At 41.1% G+C, this 19244-nt stretch overlaps 1 protein-coding gene across 1 annotated transcript in view; it reads right to left on the bottom strand.

Annotated features, from left to right (window-relative positions):
• Positions 1-4039: 4039 nt before the first annotated feature.
• The window catches only part of atp2a1 (ATPase sarcoplasmic/endoplasmic reticulum Ca2+ transporting 1), a 33039-nt gene continuing 17834 nt past the window's right edge, over positions 4040-19244 (bottom strand). Inside the window, exons 10-23 of the mRNA XM_060902006.1 lie at positions 16065-16153; positions 15877-15979; positions 15596-15727; positions 12778-12903; positions 12474-12692; positions 11368-11479; positions 10976-11199; positions 10175-10395; positions 9326-9528; positions 8972-9057; positions 8206-8339; positions 6299-6416; positions 6085-6202; positions 4040-5274 (exon numbers count right to left, since the gene is read on the bottom strand). Of these exons, the coding sequence (XP_060757989.1) occupies positions 5237-5274; positions 6085-6202; positions 6299-6416; positions 8206-8339; positions 8972-9057; positions 9326-9528; positions 10175-10395; positions 10976-11199; positions 11368-11479; positions 12474-12692; positions 12778-12903; positions 15596-15727; positions 15877-15979; positions 16065-16153 (1923 nt within the window). The 3' untranslated portion in view covers positions 4040-5236. The remainder of the gene's footprint in view (positions 5275-6084; positions 6203-6298; positions 6417-8205; positions 8340-8971; positions 9058-9325; positions 9529-10174; positions 10396-10975; positions 11200-11367; positions 11480-12473; positions 12693-12777; positions 12904-15595; positions 15728-15876; positions 15980-16064; positions 16154-19244) is intronic.

The raw sequence follows: 19244 nt of genomic DNA, 5'->3' as shown, positions 1-19244 counted from the left end.
TACAACAGTCTGTAAACATCGGGGGACTGAGGAGACAAGTTGCTCAAGTTTAGGGATAGGAATGTTAACCCATTCTTGTCTAATGTAGGATTCTAGTTGCTCAACTGTCTTAGGTCTTTTTTGTCATATCTTCCCTTTTATGATGCGCCAAATGTTTTCTATGGGTGAAAGATCTGGACTGCAGGCTGGCCAGTTCAGTACCCGGACCCTTCTTCTACGCAGCCATGATGCTGTAATTGATGTAGTATGTGGTTTGACATTGTCATGTTGGAAAATGCAAGGTCTTCCCTGAAAGAGACGTCGTCTGGATGGGAGCATATGTTGCTCTAGAACCTGGATATACCTCTCAGCATTGATGGTGTCTTTCCAGATGTGTAAGCTGCCCATGCCACATGCACTAATACAACCCCATACCATCAGAGATGCAGGCTTCTGAACTGAGCGCTGATAACAACTTGGGTCGTCCTTCTCCTCTTTAGTCCGAATGACACGGCATCCCTGATTTCCATAAAGAACTTCAAATTTTGATTCGTCTGACCACAGAACAGTTTTCTACTTTGCCACAGTCCATTTTAAATGAGCCTTGGCCCAGAGAAGACATCTGCGCTTCTGGATCATGTTTAGATACGGCTTCTTCTTTGAACTATAGAGTTTTAGCTGGCAACAGCGGATGGCACGGTGAATTGTGTTCACAGATAATGTTCTCTGGAAATATTCCTGAGCCCATTTTGTGATTTCCAATACAGAAGCATGCCTGTATGTGATGCAGTGCCATCTAAGGACCCGAAGATCACGGGCACCCAGTATGGTTTTCCGGCCTTGACCCTTACGCACAGAGATTCTTCCAGATTCTCTGAATCTTTTGATGATATTATGCACTGTAGATGATGATATGTTCAAACTCTTTGCAATTTTACACCGTCAAACTCCTTTCTGATATTGCTCCACTATTTGTCGGCGCAGAATTAGGGGGATTGGTGATCCTCTTCCCATCTTTACTTCTGAGAGCCACTGCCACTCCAAGATGCTGTTTTTATACCCGGTCATGTTAATGACCTATTGCCAATTGACCGAATGAGTTGCAATTTGGTCCTCCAGCTGTTCCTTTTTTGTACCTTTAACTTTTCCAGCCTCTTATTGCCCCTGTCCCAACTTTTTTGAGATGTGTTGCTGTCATGAAATTTCAAATGAGCCAATATTTGGCATGAAATTTCAAAATATCTCACTTTCGACATTTGATATGTTGTCTATGTTCTATTGTGAATACAATATCAATTTTTGAGATTTGTATATTATTGCATTCTGTTTTTATTTACAATTTGTACTTTGTCCCAACTTTTTTGGAATCGGGGTTGTAGCAAACTATCCTATTGTTGTTATTAACTGTGGTAAATTTAGGACACCAGCTTAGTTTACTATTTCAGTGGCCATTATTCTCTCACGCAACTTACTAAATGAAACCTTTTACAATACAGGTTGAGGCTCAGTGAGTTAGAGCTAACACACGATGAACTTAACAAGTCACTGATACTGTGTCCACTAACCAGACGTCAGCTCACTCATAGTAACTGTACGTTAAAGTGGAGGGTGAGTATCACTTATGTACAGTACTGTACTGTATACATTATCCATGATTACTCCTGCTAAACCTTACATACACTACCGTTCAAAAGTTTGGGGTCACTTTGAAATTTCCTTATTTTTGAAAGAAAAGCACTGTTCTTTTCAATGAAGATCACTTTAAACTAATCAGAAATACACTCTATACATTGCTAATGTGGTAAATGACTATTCTAGCTGCAAATGTCTGGTTTTTGTTGCAATATCTACATAGGTGTATAGAGGCCCATTTCCAGCAACTCTCACTCCAGTGTTCTAATGGTACAATGTGTTTGCTCATTGCCTCAGAAGGCTAATGGATGATTAGAAAACCGTTGTACAATCATGTTAGCACAGCTGAAAACAGTTTAGCTCTTTAGAGAAGCTATAAAACTGACCTTCCTTTGAGCAGATTGAGTTTCTGGAGCATCACATTTGTGGGGTCGATTAAATGCTCAAAATGACCAGAAAAATGTCTTGACTATATTTTCTATTCATTTTACAACTTATGGTGGTAAATAAAAGTGTGACTTTTCATGGAAAACACAAAATTGTCTGGGTGACCCCAAACTTTTGAACGGTAGTGTATTTACATACATAAACATGCATTCCTCATTTTCATGTCCATCACCAGTCAAATCATCATTAACTTCTTTTAAATCTTCTTAAAAGTGGCACACTTTTTTTTTTATTTGATACCATTTGATTCTGCGAAAAAGAGCAATAACACAGTTTGCACTGAAGTCATGTCTGTAATAGTGCACAAGATTCTACCGTATTGAAATGTCAGTTTAACCTGTAATTATGCAATGAAATTTCCTGTTATGACTCCAATGATGACATGTCGGCTCATCCTACAAATCCAGTTATTTTTACAGCAGTGTGCTTTAGGGGAAAGAGTAAATCCGATCCAACCTCGTGTTGTACATGGGAGCAGTGTTAATGCTAATGTGAAATGTCAACATGGGCATTTCACTGTGCATGACTGCCCAAAGTAAAACACCACTGACCTCCTCAGGCACGTTTTATTGCAGGGAACAATAATATCTTTGTATATGAATTTTTCTCAACTGTCACCCTGTGGTTATCTTAGGACTGCATGTCAAATAAATTAACACTAGGCGTAATCTGGGTCAAAGATACCAGTCTTATGAGTGGACTGATCATGTGTTCAGTACCCTGATAATATTTATCATGTGTGCCATCGATGGCTTTATACATCATACAATTGTAAATTAACATTTGGCTTCACAGTGAGCATTTTCTGTTTCATTTTCCGTTCCACTTGGACATGTTTTATTAAAATCCTCCATTTGCCCAAAAGAGAAAAGTTGGATTGTCTGCATTTTATCTTTTACACACTCTTACTTTTAATTTCAGCATGTATGCCATCTTTACACAATATATAAATGAGAATACCATGGAAATATGCAATAAAGTCCAAATATTTGTGCACACTTACCGTAGAACAACACAAATACATTTAATTTATACCAAGACATTTAGTGTGTCAGGTTTCACAGATTTTCCTTCAAAATGATCAAAAGGTGTAGGTTAAGAAATAAATAGCTTAAATATTTGCACCTTGTCTTTAGATATAACAAATATTTTATAATCATATGTTTACGTACCCACGGCGGCACGGTGGTGTAGTGGTTAGCGCTGTCGCCTCACAGCAAGAAGGTCCGGGTTCGAGCCCCGTGGCCGGCGAGGGCCTTTCTGTGCGGAGTTTGCATGTTCTCCCCGTGTCCGCGTGGGTTTCCTCCGGGTGCTCCGGTTTCCCCCACAGTCCAAAGACATGCAGGTTAGGTTAACTGGTGACTCTAAATTGACCGTAGGTGTGAATGTGAGTGTGAATGGTTGTCTGTGTCTATGTGTCAGCCCTGTGATGACCTGGCGACTTGTCCAGGGTGTACCCCGCCTTTCGCCCGTAGTCAGCTGGGATAGGCTCCAGCTTGCCTGCGACCCTGTAGAACAGGAGAAAGCGGCTAGAGATAATGAGATGAGATGAGACGTTACAGGAATTTAGCAGATGCTGTTATCCAAAGTGACATACAACATACCCAGAGCAGCCTGGGGAGCAGTTGGGGTTAGGTGTCTTGCTCAAGGGCACTTCAGCCATTCTTGCTGGTTCAGGGAATCAAACTGGCAACCTTTTGATCCCAAAGCTGCTTCCCTAACCATTAGGCCATGGCTTTCTTCTAATTCTGTCAGATTGGTTGGCCTGTTTTGCCTGTTATTTTTGACATACTGTATATGATCTATGGTGCCCTCCACAATTATTGGCACACCTTGTAAAGAGTAGCAAAAAAAAAAGGGGGGGGGGATCTAATATTTATGTAAAAATGGTTGGACACAAATGAACACTGTACAAGTTCATTAAAAATGAGCATTTTTCTTAATCTCATGGAATAGCATTTAATCACTAACAGAGTCAAAGAATTTTTAAAAATATATATCTTTATTAAGAAATATATTTTTTTTTTTTAGGAATAGAATCCTTAAAATATTAGTTTATACTTTTTTATAATGTTAATTTATTTAAATACATAAACTTACAGTACCAGTCAGAAGTTTGGACACAGCTTCTAATTCAATGTTTGGTTTTTTTTTATTAATTAAATTAAGACTTCATGTCTTAAAGTAATGATGGATGTTGTTTCTCTTTACTTAGTCAAGCGTTTGTTGACATGATGTGGATTACTACAGTTGTTGTATGAATAGGGCGATTTACTGTATTTTTATTATTTACTGTTTGATCTCAAACACAGGGGTGGCATGGTGGTGTAGTGGTTAGCGCTGTCGCCTCACAGCAAGAAGGTCCGGGTTCGAGCCCCGTGGCCGGCGAGGGCCTTTCTGTGTGGACTTTGCATGTTCTCCCCGTGTCTGCGTGGGTTTCCTCCGGGTGTTCCGGTTTCCCCCACAGTCCAAAGACATGCAGGTTAGGTTAACTGGTGACTCTAAATTGACCGTAGGTGTGAATGTGAGTGTGAATGGTTGTCTGTGTCTATGTGCCAGCCCTGTGATGACCTGGCGACTTGTCCGGGGTGTACCCCGCCTTTCACCCGTAGTCAGCTGCCTGCGACCCTGTAGAACAGGATAAAGCGGCTAGAGATAATGAGACGAGATCTCAAACACATTAAGAAGGCAAAAAACTCATCCACTAATTAACTTTCGACGAGGCGCAGCTGTTAACTGAAAAGCATTCCAGGTGACTACCTCATGAAGCTGATTACGATAATGCCAATAGTGTGCAAAGCGTCAAGGTAAGTGCTGATTACTTTGAAGAATCTAAAATATGAAACTTTTTTTTTTAAGTTTTTGTTTACCATATAATTCCATGTTATTTCATAGTTTTGATTGTTCTACAATGTAGAAAATAGTCAAAAATATAGAAAATCCTATGAATGAGGAGGTGTTCCCAAACTTTTGACTGCTACTGTAGATCACATTCATATTCACAGAACATTTGTGTGTTTTATACATTTTCTTTCCTGTCTTTTCTTCCTTTTTTGTATTCTCAGGTATGTTGACTTGTTCACTGTTGGATGTTTTGAACGTTTGTTGTAATTCCTTTCAGGATGGGTAATTGTACTCATTCTTTAGAGCCAGTTCTTTCTCATTTGTTACCCTTGTTCTAGTCCCATTTCTTCGACACCAGGTTCTCGTCTTTCTCTGGAGAGGCAAAAGACATGCATATAAGACACCAAGAGTACAGCAGGTTTTGGTCCATGCCAGTAATCATTCCCATCTACTTTCATCAGCCATGTTCATATAAGCGCTGAAAAGGCGGCTTTCGTTGCGTTTTGCGTTTTGTACTCCATGCAAATAATCCATAATTCTAAACTAAGTCTAATATTAGGAGCCTTAGTCATTCATATCTGCACTCAAACACACTCTCATATCCTCTTGTATGCTGGATATGATTTTGCCATTTCCAAAATTCACATCAACCAGACCACATTATGACAGTGCAACATCAGTGACCCCACTATGGTGAATATTTGATGCGCCAGTTGAAATACTGTTTCAAAAAAACACACATACATACCGTAGCAGCCATTTTGGCACACAGGAACACAAAGACAGATCAAGGACAGAGAGGATTGTGGGATACCTTGTTTTGTTACAGGAATTGTGAAGGGAATGGGATTAAGCTGGAATAAAATCATGAAGGAGATTAGAGGAGAAGGTGGTGAAGGAAAGTGAGGTAGTTGAGGTGAAACGGTGTGTGAGGTTCAGGAAAGGGAAGAGGAAAAGGTTTATTCAAGGCAACACTGTTTTAAAGGTGGGAAGGGGTCATCCTAGTAAATTAGCATTTACTAATTAACATTTAGTCCAATGAGGGAAATTGTTACAGAACCTTAAAGCTACGAAAGAATTCAAATCAAGAATCTTGTTAGAATATGAATGTGCATTATAGTCAGTTTTTGTTGATTTTATATTGACTATTAAGGAGTGTACTGTACGTATGTGTTCACTTACGTTCCAAGTAGGTGCGTGCAATGTACTTCAGCACCTCGTCGATGAGGATGACGGGGAGAGAGAGCTTTAGCACCATGAGCCACTGATCCAGATTCAGATGAGTTAACTTGAAAATCAGCTATAGTGCAATAGAGTTTAGAAAAAAGGTTGGAAATGTAGAACTAGATTTTATTAAATTGTGGCTTTAGGAGAATAAGTTGACAGTGGGACTCACAGGCAGAGGATCAATATAGATGATCATAAAGTGCAGGGACATGGACAGGGACATGGCAGCCACCAGCCAGAGGTTGCTCCAGGGAGGCATACGCACCAGAGACTGGTTCTCTGACAAGCTACACACGCATACAAAGGTTATGAGGGGTACTAGTACTGAAGGACCATGAAGATACCAATGTATTAAACCACAGGTTCCCATCCACAGTCATGGAGTACTGTCTGGAGATACATTTTAGTGTTTACTCTGCTCGAACATGCCCACTTCAATTCCAGTACTGTATGCATATGTTTATAATCAGATTTGATTACAAATGGCTTTGACTTTGTATTTCCTTTGCTTTGAATATAATCATTGCTCACAGTTCTTTAAGGTGAACCGAAGCTAAAGCTAGATTTGGTGCAAATTTACACACAGCTGGTGTGATGAAAAATGTGGTATTGTCGTCAAGGTCAAATGACAATATACTAAAACATACTTTCAATTGAAAACGTTTGTCTTCAAAGAAATTTGATTGCTACCAGCAAGACGTTTACTGTTGTCAAGTCAAACTCAGAAACCATCCTTGGCTCATTTCAAACTATTGTCATATTGTGCAGTTGCATTACACAGCTCCATTTTAACTTTTTAAAAACTTAGCCACATTTTTAGCTCATCTGGCCATAAGGCCGATGAGCTGTTGCCATGGTGTGGTGTCCGTCATCCGTCCGTCATCCACAATTCGTTTAAATCGTATCTCCTCCGTCAGTTCTCTATGGATTACCATTCTGATTGTTTTGTTTGAAAGAACTCGTCACTCTGCACACAACTTGGTTGTTGTTTTGTCAAATTTTTTGCTTACAAGTTAGTAATTAGGCCACATTAACAAATTTTCCAGGCTTCTTATTAGAATTGTATCTCCTTTCTGATTTCTCACCTGATTTCAGTTCTGAAAACTTGGTTGGTTGGTTGTTGATTTTCCTGTTGTAAACAATTTTACCACCTTGTTTATTTTCAGTTAAATCATATCTCCTCCCTCAATTCTCAATGGATTTCAGTTCTGATTGTTTTGTTTGAAATAACTAGTCCTTCTGTACAAAACTTGGCCATTGTATTGTCAAATTTTTGCTAATGAACTGCTAATTAGGTCACCTTAATGAGTTTTGGGACTTCTCATTAGAATTGTATCTCCTCTTGCAGTTCTCATCCGATTTCAGTTCTGATCGATGTTTTGGGTAGATCTTCCCTTGAGGAACAAAACTTGGTCATTTGTTTGTTGATTTTCTTGTAAACAATTTGTTTACCAATTTTAGTTTATTTTCAGTTAAATCGTGTCTCCTCTCAGTTCTCAATGGATTTGGGTTCTGATTGTTTTATTTGAAAGGACTCGACCTTCTGCACAAAACTTGGTCATTATATTATCAATTTTTTTGCTAACAAATTAGTAATTAGGTCACCTTAACACATTTTCTTCTGACTAGAATTGTATCTCCCCTCTCATTTATCATGTGAATTTAGTTCTGATCGATGTTTTGGGTCGATCTTCCCTTGGTGAACAAAATTTAGTCCTTTTTGTTGATTTTCTTGTTGTAAACAATTTGTTGTGGATGTTGGTCCTCTCACATTGCCACATTTCAGTTCTGTTTGATGTTTTAGTAGTCATGGTTGTTTTGATGGCAGGCCAGATGAGCTGCTACATCCTTGACATTCTGTTTTTTAAATATACTGACCTTGGGGATGCAAACTTTTGCACTCAACTGTAATCTGGACAATTTGCACGACAGGGATATCGGTGCTGACATGGTTTTCTTCCTGAATAATGCTTAGTTACTTTGTGTGAGATGATTTCCTTCTAAATTAAATTAAGACTTGAGCAGTTTTGTTGAGGTGGCAGAAAATAAAGCATCAAGAAGTTGTTTTAGTCTGACCTGTTGAGGGCGTTGCACATCTCGATGGTGACAAGCACAGACAGAGCCATGGTCATCGGGGGAGCGGACTCAAACACCTCACATTCAATGTCGGCGAAGTCCTCATTATATTCAGTGCACTGCATGAAGTGGGACTGAGGAACACAGAGTCATCCAGTGAGTACTACTGGAGATGTCCATCCGATTAAAAAGCAAGGTAAAATTTGCCAATCTTTGTCAATCATTTAAGATATAAACTTGCTCAGTTCATGAATATGCCATTTAATGAGTTTAGAATGTGCTTGGAGCAAAGGAAGCAACTCTTACTTGCTGTATGGGGTTCTTTAAGGATTAGGAAACACTCTTTAAAGATATCTCATCTCATTATCTCTAGCCGCTTTATCCTTCTACAGGGTCGCAGGCAAGCTGGAGCCTATCCCAGCTGACTACGGGCGAAAGGCGGGGTACACCCTGGACAAGTCGCCAGGTCATCACAGGGCTGACACATAGACACAGACAACCATTCACACTCACATTCACACCTACGGTCAATTTAGAGTCACCAGTTAACCTAACCTGCATGTTTTTGGACTGTGGGGGAAACCGGAGCACCCAGAGGAAACCCACGCGGACATGGGGAGAACATGCAAACTCCACACAGAAAGGCCCTCGCCGGCCCCGGGGCTCGAACCCGGACCTTCTTGCTGTGAGGCGACAGCGCTAACCACTACGCCACCGTGCCGCCCTCTTTAAAGATATGTGGTAGTTATTCAGGGGCTGGACTCACCAGCTGGTAGAAGGTCACCATTGGGCCATCTTCAGAGGAGATGAACCACCATACAGCAGCAGCCACAGTAGCAGCTCCAACATAACCTGAAGGAGAACAAAAAGAAAAGTGCAGACGCCCAAAGACAAATCAATGAAGTAGATCATTCCTTGTAGATAGGAGGTGGCTCTGTGATTAAGGTTCTGCATGGCAACAAGGAGGTTGTAGCGATGTGGCATTGCTGTTGCTGAGACTAAGAAAAGGCCAGATGCAACTCAGATCTGTTCTTTAAAAAAACTATTTGATTACAGTCAAAACCGGAAGCATGGTATCCATTATCTGTCCATATATTAATGTTAAACTGCATGAAGGTACCTCCAATGACCAGATATCTAAAGAAAAGCCAGCCAGAAATGAGTGGCTCTTTGGGAGATCGAGGAGCCTTTCCCATGATATCCAGGTCAGGGGGGTTAAAACCTAGAGCGGTAGCAGGAAGACCATCAGTGACCAGATTCACCCACAATAACTGGACTGGGATCAGTGCCTCAGGCAGACCAAGAGCAGCAGTCAGGAAGATACTGAGAAGGAAAGGTGAAGTTTATTATAGTTCCAGTAAGGTAAAATTTGCTTTGAATACACTACCGTTCAAAAGTTTGGGGTCACCCAGACAATTTTGTGTTTTCCATGAAAAGTCACACTTTAATTTACCACCATAAGTTGTAAAATGAATAGAAAATATAGTCAAGACATTTTTCTGGCCATTTTGAGCATTTAATCGACCCCACAAATGTGATGCTCCAGAAACTCAATCTGCTCAAAGGAAGGTCAGTTTTATAGCTTCTCTAAAGAGCTAAACTGTTTTCAGCTGTGCTAACATGATTGTACAAGGGTTTTCTAATCATCCATTAGCCTTCTGAGGCAATGAGCAAACACATTGTACCATTAGAACACTGGAGTGATAGTTGCTGGAAATGGGCCTCTATACACCTATGTAGATATTGCACCAAAAACCAAACATTTGCAGCTAGAATAGTCATTTACCACATTAGCAATGTATAGAGTGTATTTCTGATTAGTTTAAAGTGATCTTCATTGAAAAGAACAGTGCTTTTCTTTCAAAAATAAGGAAATTTCAAAGTGACCCCAAACTTTTGAACGGTAGTGTATATTCCTGAGACATTGTGTTAACAAATGTGTGAGAAATGAGATTGCAGTGTGACTCACCAGACAACCTCTCCCACGTTGGAAGAAATGAGGTAGCGGATGAACTGTTTCATGTTGTTGTAGATGGCTCTGCCTTCCTCAACAGCAGACACTATAGAAGAGAAGTTGTCATCAGCCAGGACCATCTCCGAGGCTGACTTGGCAACAGCTGTGCCAGAGCCCATAGCAATACCAATCTCTGCTTTCTTCAGCGCAGGGGCATCATTCACACCATCACCAGTCTGTTGAAGGGCATTGAAGTGTTATTTTTAAAAGTTGAACATGCTGAATTATTGCTCAGAACAGCAATGGACATTTGACGAGAAATCCACAGGTTCTTTAACAGCTTATATACAAGTCTGTATCTTAACTGACAATATATTGTTAGCATATTATCATTAATCTCAACCGGGAGATCATGAGTTCTACTTGCGGTCGGGTCACACCAAAGACCATCATAAAAAGGGTACCTACTGCCATCTGGCAAGGTATGCTGCAATACGGATGTGAGTAGAGTCTCAAACTCTTGTGGTTACCACAGGACTAGCCCCCCACTGTAACCCTAGCTATATAATAGACGAGAGGCCGAGGGCTATAGAAACGGAGATCAGCGCTGCACCCATGCACCTCAAAGAGCTGGGGAGTACTGGGACAGGAGACTGCCTGGGAAGACCAGATCCTGGCGTGGGAGAGACTTTGACTTTTGATATTATCATTAAAATGTGCTAAATTCTATTTAAGCAGCATGAAGATGTCAGTAAGTTAATCTATTGTAATTGTAACCTTGTAAATGTCTATTGTTGAGATTTGTAGCCCTCTCACCATGGCTGTGATCTCATCATAACTCTGCAAGAATTCCACAATCTTGCTTTTGTGAGAAGGCTCGACACGGGCATAGCAGCAGGCCTTCCGCACTGCCTCTCTCTGTTGTGACAGGGGCAGGTCATCAAACTCACGACCTGTGAAAGCACGCCCAGTGACATCTTCATCCTCTCCAAAGATGCCGATGCGACGGCAGATAGCCACAGCAGTGCCCTTGTTATCACCTGTGAGAGCGGGAGAAGACGTTCTCGTTATACAGGGCTGATAATGGAATAAGAAAGGAGGAGAACCAGGACAACATGTCTAAAAGTGAGAAATAGTGGGAAAAGAGCTGGTGCAAGATAGATGAAAAGAAGTAGTAACTTGATTATGGAGAAAGTGATGCCTCTCACCAGTGATCATAATGACCCGGATACCAGCAGCCTTGCACAGCTGGATGGAGCCCATGACCTCCTTACGAGGGGGATCCAGCATGCCAACACAGCCCACAAAGGTGAGATCAGTCTGAGGAGCACAGAAAAGCATGGTGAGGCTGGTAGAGTTTGGATACATCTGTGAAGGTTCTCAGTCATCCAGGTCATCGTAATCCATAGGTGCTAAAGAAGGTAACTAGACTTGCTTGAAATCCTTGAAGATGTTTCACCTCTCATCCGAAAGGCTTCTTCAGTTCTGTCTGACTAGTGAGGCGTTCCAGGTATTTATCCTCTAGTGGACCAAAAGCTACCTTAAGGAAAGTCGTTGAAGTCACATGGATTGTTGACCCTCTCAGCCATCCTGTAGGTTGTTGGGGTCACTGGAGGCCGGGACTGAACAGTGTTAGCAGCCTTGTGGGCCGTTGGCTCTCTCTGCCATCATGTGAGTCATTAACGTCAGCTGAGTCTTGGTTTGGATGTGTATTCAGTTTTTTGGGAAGGGTGCCAAGGACTGCATCGTAGGTGGCTGATAAGTGACCCTAACAACCTACAGGATGGCTGAGAGGGTCAGTGACCCATGTGACCTCAACGACTTTCCTTAGGGTTGCTCTTGGTCCACTAGAGGATAAATACCTGAAACTCCCCACCAGTCAGACAGAACTGAAGAAGCCTTTCGGATGAGAGGTGAAACATCTTCAAGAATTTCAAGCAAGTCCAGTTGCCTTCTTTAGCACCTACAGAGTAGAGTTTGAATCTTAATACACTTTTAAGAATACCGTCTTAAAAAGGGTTTCTCAAGGGTTTTTTTTTTTTTTGGGAACAGTTCTAGCTTTCTATAGGGTTTCTACTTAAAACCATTTTGAAAATAACTCTTTGTAGGTTTCTATATGGAACCTTTAGAGGTTTCCCCAGAGCGACAAACTGAAGACTCCTTTAAGGTGCTAAAAAAGATGGATAAAAGCGAATCTAGCAGAAGATCAAAGTTCTGTTGTGCCTTGTTATAACAAACATAGATGTTCCATCAGTGGCATTCCTCAGGTCCTACAACATTTTTTTAGAACCTGCATATCCATCCATCTACTTACCTCATAGTCAGCAAACTTGGTGGAATCCTCTAGGTTCATCTCCTCCTTCCTCAGAGGGGAGTCTCGAGTGGCAAGAGCCAGACAGCGCAGGGTGTCACGGCCAGTTCCCCATTCCTTAATCACAGCCATGATCCTTTCTTTCACTGGGAAAGTAAGGGGTAAGCGGGTGGTTCCCACACTCACATATGCACATCTGTCAATCACACCCTCAGGAGCACCCTGCATGACGATTTGTTAAGAGAAGGTTCATTAAATGCATTCATAAAGGTGGTTCTTCATATTTTGACTGTAAAGCTTCACTAACCTTGACAAACATCTTATTGCCGAGAGACGCCTCGGAGGGCTTGGCAGGAGAACAGTAGACAGACATGGACTTCCTGTCACGGGAGAATTCTAGTGTGAACTCCTTCTTCATCAGCTGCTTAATTGCCTAGTGAAGAAGTCAGAGGTAACACAATTAGACAATGTAGAACCCTTTTAGAAAATGAGAAAACTCTGAAGAACCATTGAGTAACCCTTTTCTAAGAGTGCATGATGGGTTTTATGCAATCAACTTTTTTTTAAAATCATTTTGTAGAATTTTGATTAAGGAATTTTGACAGGTGTAAAAGAAAAACTGTGGTGTAGACAACAAGAATTGAGGCTTAGTGGATTATTTGGCATTGTTATAGGCCATGAAGAGATGGAATATAATAAATTACTATACATACAGGACACTTTTTCGATGGAATAAAAACCTGTTCTATTCCCTTCTAGCGGGTTTCATTCATTTGGTTTGATAGCATGTAATATTGTTAGCGTATCGCTTATCCTACGTGAATTATGCCACTCTACCCAATGGAGAATGAGCATTGAATATGGTTTATGATATTTCATGGTTGTCAAGACAACATGATCTCACACGTCAGAGACGTAAAAGTCAAGTTTATTTGTATAGCGCTTTTAACAATAAACATTGTTCCAAAGCAGCTTTACAGAATTTGAACGACTTAAAACATGAGCTAATTTTATCCCTAATCTATCCCCAATGAGCAACCCTGTGGCAATGGTGGCAAGGAAAAACTCCCCCAGACGACATGAGGAAGAAACTTTGAGAGGGACCAGATTCAAAAGGGAACCCATCCTCATTTGGGCAACAACAGACATGACTATAACATTAACAGTTTTAACATGAAGTCAGTTTCGTTGATGTTATAAATTCTTCCATGCTAGCGAACGACTGTAACAATTTGTAAACAAACATGGTCGGCAGCAGGCGCGTAACTATAGCAGGTTCAGCCGGTTCAGCCGCACCTGGGCCCGTGACCGTCGGGGGGCCCGTTGCGGATTTTTTTTTTTTTTACAAATCCATCAAATAAACGCCACATAAAATGATAATAGGTCTTTGTTGTCATTCTATTTCGCAAAAGTAACTTTGTTTCTATTGAGATTACAAGGAATTCTGGGTAGGCTGATCTGGGTAGACTGATCTTAGTATCTTTGATGTCTGCATATTTCCATTATCGTTGCGAGCGAAACAATGCCCTTCAAACACAAAAGCAGCTCCAAGAAGCGGCAGGAGCGTAGGGAAGAACAGGAAAGGGTGGCAAAACTGCCGAAATTGGACAAATTTGGATTCACCAAGAGCAGTGAGAACAGAACATCAATACCTACGCCTAGCACTAGCAACTGTGAAGAACCGTGCAACAGGTAAGCTCAGCGTTTTACCGACGCAGAGAGTTATTTCAGAGTGCATATTTTTAATGCCACTCTGGACATAATAATCACACAACTCTCTCAAAGATTTACAAGTATGCGGGAAACTTGTCGTTTGTTTGAGGCTTTGCGTCCTACCACCCTTCAGCTGGTAGGTGATGTTGACCTGCTTGAAAAAGCGAAACGTTTGTCCGACTTTTATGCCAGGGACATTACACCAACGTTCCCAACTCAACTCCTTTCATTTAGGTCTTGTTTTAAATCAGAGATTGCACAAAAGACATCAATTTTACAACTGGCCAAAATGCTCAGTGGATTAGCTATACTGTCTATTGAAAACACGAGAGCTAGAGAATTAAATATTGGGGACATCGTTGATGATTTTGCACAACGTAAGGCTCGTAAGATGGCCTTCTAGTGATTCATGTACACTGAGGGTATATGAATATTTGTTTTCTTTGTTTCTGCACATGTGTATAGTTTCTGCGAAGTTCGTGTTTAAGCAAGCATACTGTAGCCTATCTAGCTTGAGGTTTCAGCGCTTTGAATGTTAGGCCTACTTCCATGCACTAATGTCAATGCAGTATTAGCCTATTTGATTGCCCTATACTATATTAATAAAATGATTTGGAAAGTTTTCCCATATCTCATCTCATTATCTCTAGCCGCTTTATCCTGTTCTACAGGGTCGCAGGCAAGCTGGAGCCTATCCCAGCTGACTACGGGCGAAAGGCGGGGTACACCCTGGACAAGTCGCCAGGTCATCACAGGGCTGACACATAGACACAGACAACCATTCACACTCACATTCACACCTACGGTCAATTTAGAGTCACCAGTTAACCTAACCTGCATGTCTTTGGACTGTGGGGAAACCGGAGCACCCGGAGGAAACCCACGTGGACACAGAGAGAACATGCAAACTCCACACAGAAAGGCCCTCGCCGGCCACGGGGCTCGAACCCAGACCTTCTTGCTGTGAGGCGACGGCGCTAACCACTACACCACCGTGCCGCCATTTTCCCATATCATTGACTCAATATTGTGGAGTGTGTTTTATTTACAATAATATAAACTACTTCTGTACTTCTGGTCCTTGAGGATTGTAGGCACCCATTATGTTAAATCCTCCCTTAAGTCTCACTATGCCCACTAGGGGGCCCGTATTCCACACGTCGCACCGGGGCCCGCGGCGAGCTTCTTACGCCACTGGTCGGCAGGTTTTCTTTGTTAAATACGGAAGATTTTGAGAGAATTTTGAAAGAGGAAGACACGTTGAACACCTGAAAAGAATGTGCATGAATAATAATAATATCGGCTGGCTTTTTTCATGGTATAACTCGTCTTCAGCTAGCTGAATGGAATATATCTGATGTACCACTTAACACCAGCCAATATTATTTAAATAGTATATTAATCATACTTACCGTGCAGCAGGCATTGGCTCTCTCCACCTTGGACAGGCCACGGACCTCAGTGTTGAACACGTTCATCTTTTCCACCAGGCAGCAGAGTGCCGTCTCAGTAGCTTCACCCACCTTCTCATAGATTCCCTTTGACTATCAGACAGAGAGAATACATTTTTATAGTACACACAGCTGAAGCTATATAGAGACCAAAAATAAAGACAAAGATTTACCAATAAAACACTTGACATGAATATTAATGAGGAAATGAAGAAAATGTATGTAGGAAAGAAAGTGATGACCTCGTTATAATCCAGCGAGGAGTCATTACACAGGGCACAGATGGTCGCCAGCTCAACCAGCCCATCATACTGGCCACACTTCACTGGAAGACCACCTTTAGTTCTGCAGAAAGGTCATGTGTTTCAGTATGTGTGTATAAGTTTTGTTTTACTCCCATTATCTGCCCAGTAATTCGTTCTCTACTTACACTTCTCCTTCAGGAGTGTATTTTGAGCCAGAGATATCATATTGGTCAAGAGTCACATGGTTCCCTTTCACCTCCTCAATGATGAACATCTAAACAGGCAGTTTAGACACTTTTATAAGCATTATATTTTATAATAACAAATTTGTAAGAAGACACAACAGTTTTCTCACAGTGTATCTGCAAAAACAAAATGGCTGATCCGAGTCTAATTTTTCTGCTCTGAACCTTATACCGGTCACCAAAAAGAGTATCTGTGTTGGATCTTCATGTATCTTGAACTCTTGACAATCTCATCAGTTTAAATGAGCGTACAGTACAGCTGATGAAACTGAATTGAAATAAAATTGAATTGATCTGATATCTATCAATGCTGCCAACAATAATTGGATGTAATCTAAAACTTGGAGCACTTCATGTTGTTCCCCATCCCCTGTTGTCACTGAGTAACTTATTTTAATATAATGTTCAAACCAGTTTCTTTATCAAGCTGTCAACCAACCCACCAGGTTGATAGTTCACTCACTTCTTCCAGCTTGTCCCATTTATGTGTGGGGTCGTTGCCATGTGGACCCTGTTGATCCACATGTCATATTAATCAGAGCATAGTTTTACGCCAGATACCCTTCCTGCCGCAACCCTCCCATTTCCAGGCTTGGGAAACAACCATTCACACCTATGGACAGTTCAGAGTAGCCAGTTGATCGTAATCTGCATGTCTTTGGACTGTGGGGGAAACCGGAGCACCCGGAGGAAACTCGCACAGACACGGGGAGAACATGCAAACTCTACAGAGAAAGGCCCCTGTTGGCCACTGAGCTTGAACCCAGAACCTTCTTGCTGTGAGGCAACAGTGCTAACTACTACGCCAACCTGCCACCCTGATACCAGGTTGACAGTTAATACCTCCAAAACGATAGGTCTCCCTATTCATAACATGCACATCGTAACAACTGAACCATCTTGCAAAGGACTAATGTGATGCCCCAAGATAGTGAGCATCTTTTTACTCTATGCATTGCCCTACTTCTATCTTGTTCCTGATACAGGACCTACAGCTTGGTCATTGATGTAAGAATTTTGTTTTTTCAGGATATTAACAGAGTCTGAGACAACAGATGCAAAAAAAATCAAAAGCTAACATGCATTCTTTCTTTCTTCTTCTTTTACCTGTTCCCATTAGGGGTCGCCATAGCAGATAATTTCCTCCTGTCCTCCATATCTTTTTCTGTAGCACCAACCATCCTCATGTCCTTCACCACATCCATAAATCTCATCTTTGCTCTTTCTCTTTTCCTTCTACCTGGGCAACTCCATCTCCAGCATCCTTTTCCCGATATACTCTGGATCTCTCCTCTGTATGTGTCCAAACCATCTCAATCTCACCTCTCACTTTGTCTCCAAGCTATCCCACATGTGCTGTCCCTCTAATATTCATGTTTCTAATCCTGTCCAACTTTGTCACTCCCAATGAGAATCTCGGCATCTTCAGCTCCGCTACCTCCAGTTCAGCCTCCTGTCTTTTTGTCAGTGCCACTGTCTCCAAACCGTACACCATCACTGCTCTTACTACTGTCTTGTACATTTTCCCTTTCACTCTTGCTGGCAACCTTCTGTAGCAAATCAAATTCTTCGCATGTTAAAAAAAAAAGTTTCCATGTAGCAAGTATAGGACTCTTTCGTTTGTCCAGGTCTTTAAAGGTTCGATAAAAATCTATGCAGAAAGTTTTTCTATAAAAATAACCATTGAGGATCCTTTTTCTAAGGGTTTAACCAACCCAGTTGAACCCAACATGAAACCATGAACCATTAAATATACAAATACTTTGTGAACCCCCCCTTTTTTTTTCAGATTCCAACAGAGTGTAACAGAATCTAATCTACCAGAACATGACCCAAAGGAAACTAATGCTGTGTTCACACTTGTACCGGTACGAAAGTGGTATAACTGTATCGATACAAAGTATACCGGTACAGTTTAGTGCATCTGTTCACACTAGCAAGAAATGTTTGCGGTTTTCTTTCACGGTAGTTGAAATGCGCGTGCGCGAAATGTTTCTGTGGTTACTAAGTAACTTCCTTCTGAGAATATGGCAGATGAAACAACATGTGTGTGCTTTTTGTTGTCAATGTACAGTCTGTATTTCTGGTGGTCATTTATTCAGTCGACTCGTATAAAACGCGTGAGGCAGTTGAGAAAGAAACAAAGAAAACGAATCTCCCTCTTTCCTTCTCTTCCCCTCCCTTTCTCTCCCTTTTCCCTTCTTCCTCCTTTCTTCCTCCCTCCCTCCCTTTCTTTGCTCCATGTAGCTCCACGGTCGTTTTGAGCCATTTTGACGTTTTATTTACAGCTGGAAAGCATGTGCGTATTGTATTGTATGAATAACCCAGAAGACGTAGGAATGGTTCATTGCGCTTGCGCATTATATTTGTATCGATACAGAGCCGCTCCATCTGTCCACACTACAGCGAAGCGCTACAGTACCGATACTGTACCGGTACGAAACCCATACATTTGTGGGTTTCGTACCAATACAGTTATACCGCTACAGTACCGGTATAGTTGCTAGTGTGGACAGGTGTTGCGGTACGAAAGTAGTATCGTATCGGTACAAAATCCCTAGTGTGGACAGGGTATAATTTAGTGGAGCCTAAGATAATCTAACATGACCTAGCCAAACCTAATATAAAAGAGATTTATTTCATCTACCACACTAAAGAATTATTCGATTTGTCCTTCTATGGGAACCCTTAAAAATTCTTACCAGACCCTTACAACAAAGTGTTTTTCTTTCAAAAACAGATTCAAGTAGACCTCCTTTGAAAGGTTGAATTGCTAACCATAAAGAACTCTTGAGTTATCTGATGTAACCCATTGGAATCAAAACTACCTGAGTATATACTCTATACTTTTAGGGAGAAAGATTTTCATTTTGCACCCTAAAGGATTCTTTGGTTTGTTTCTGAAAAAACCTTTACAAGAGAGCATCTCTATTTCAGGAACATCTCAAATAGAACCTTTTTATAAAGCTAGAACTATTAACAGTCCTTGACAAACTTTTTTTATTTCCCCTAATGAAATTTGACCTAGTCAAACTTAAAGGTTCTGACTGCAAAGTTAAATTCTGGGTAAAATGTTCTATTTCTATTACTGTTGGAGTTTCAGGATGTTTTGCTGCTGCA

Source organism: Neoarius graeffei, chromosome 20 (genome assembly GCF_027579695.1).
Source record: "Neoarius graeffei isolate fNeoGra1 chromosome 20, fNeoGra1.pri, whole genome shotgun sequence".
In the NCBI taxonomy this organism is placed as follows: domain Eukaryota; kingdom Metazoa; phylum Chordata; class Actinopteri; order Siluriformes; family Ariidae; genus Neoarius; species Neoarius graeffei.
This window is presented reverse-complemented; position numbering and strand designations above follow the sequence as displayed.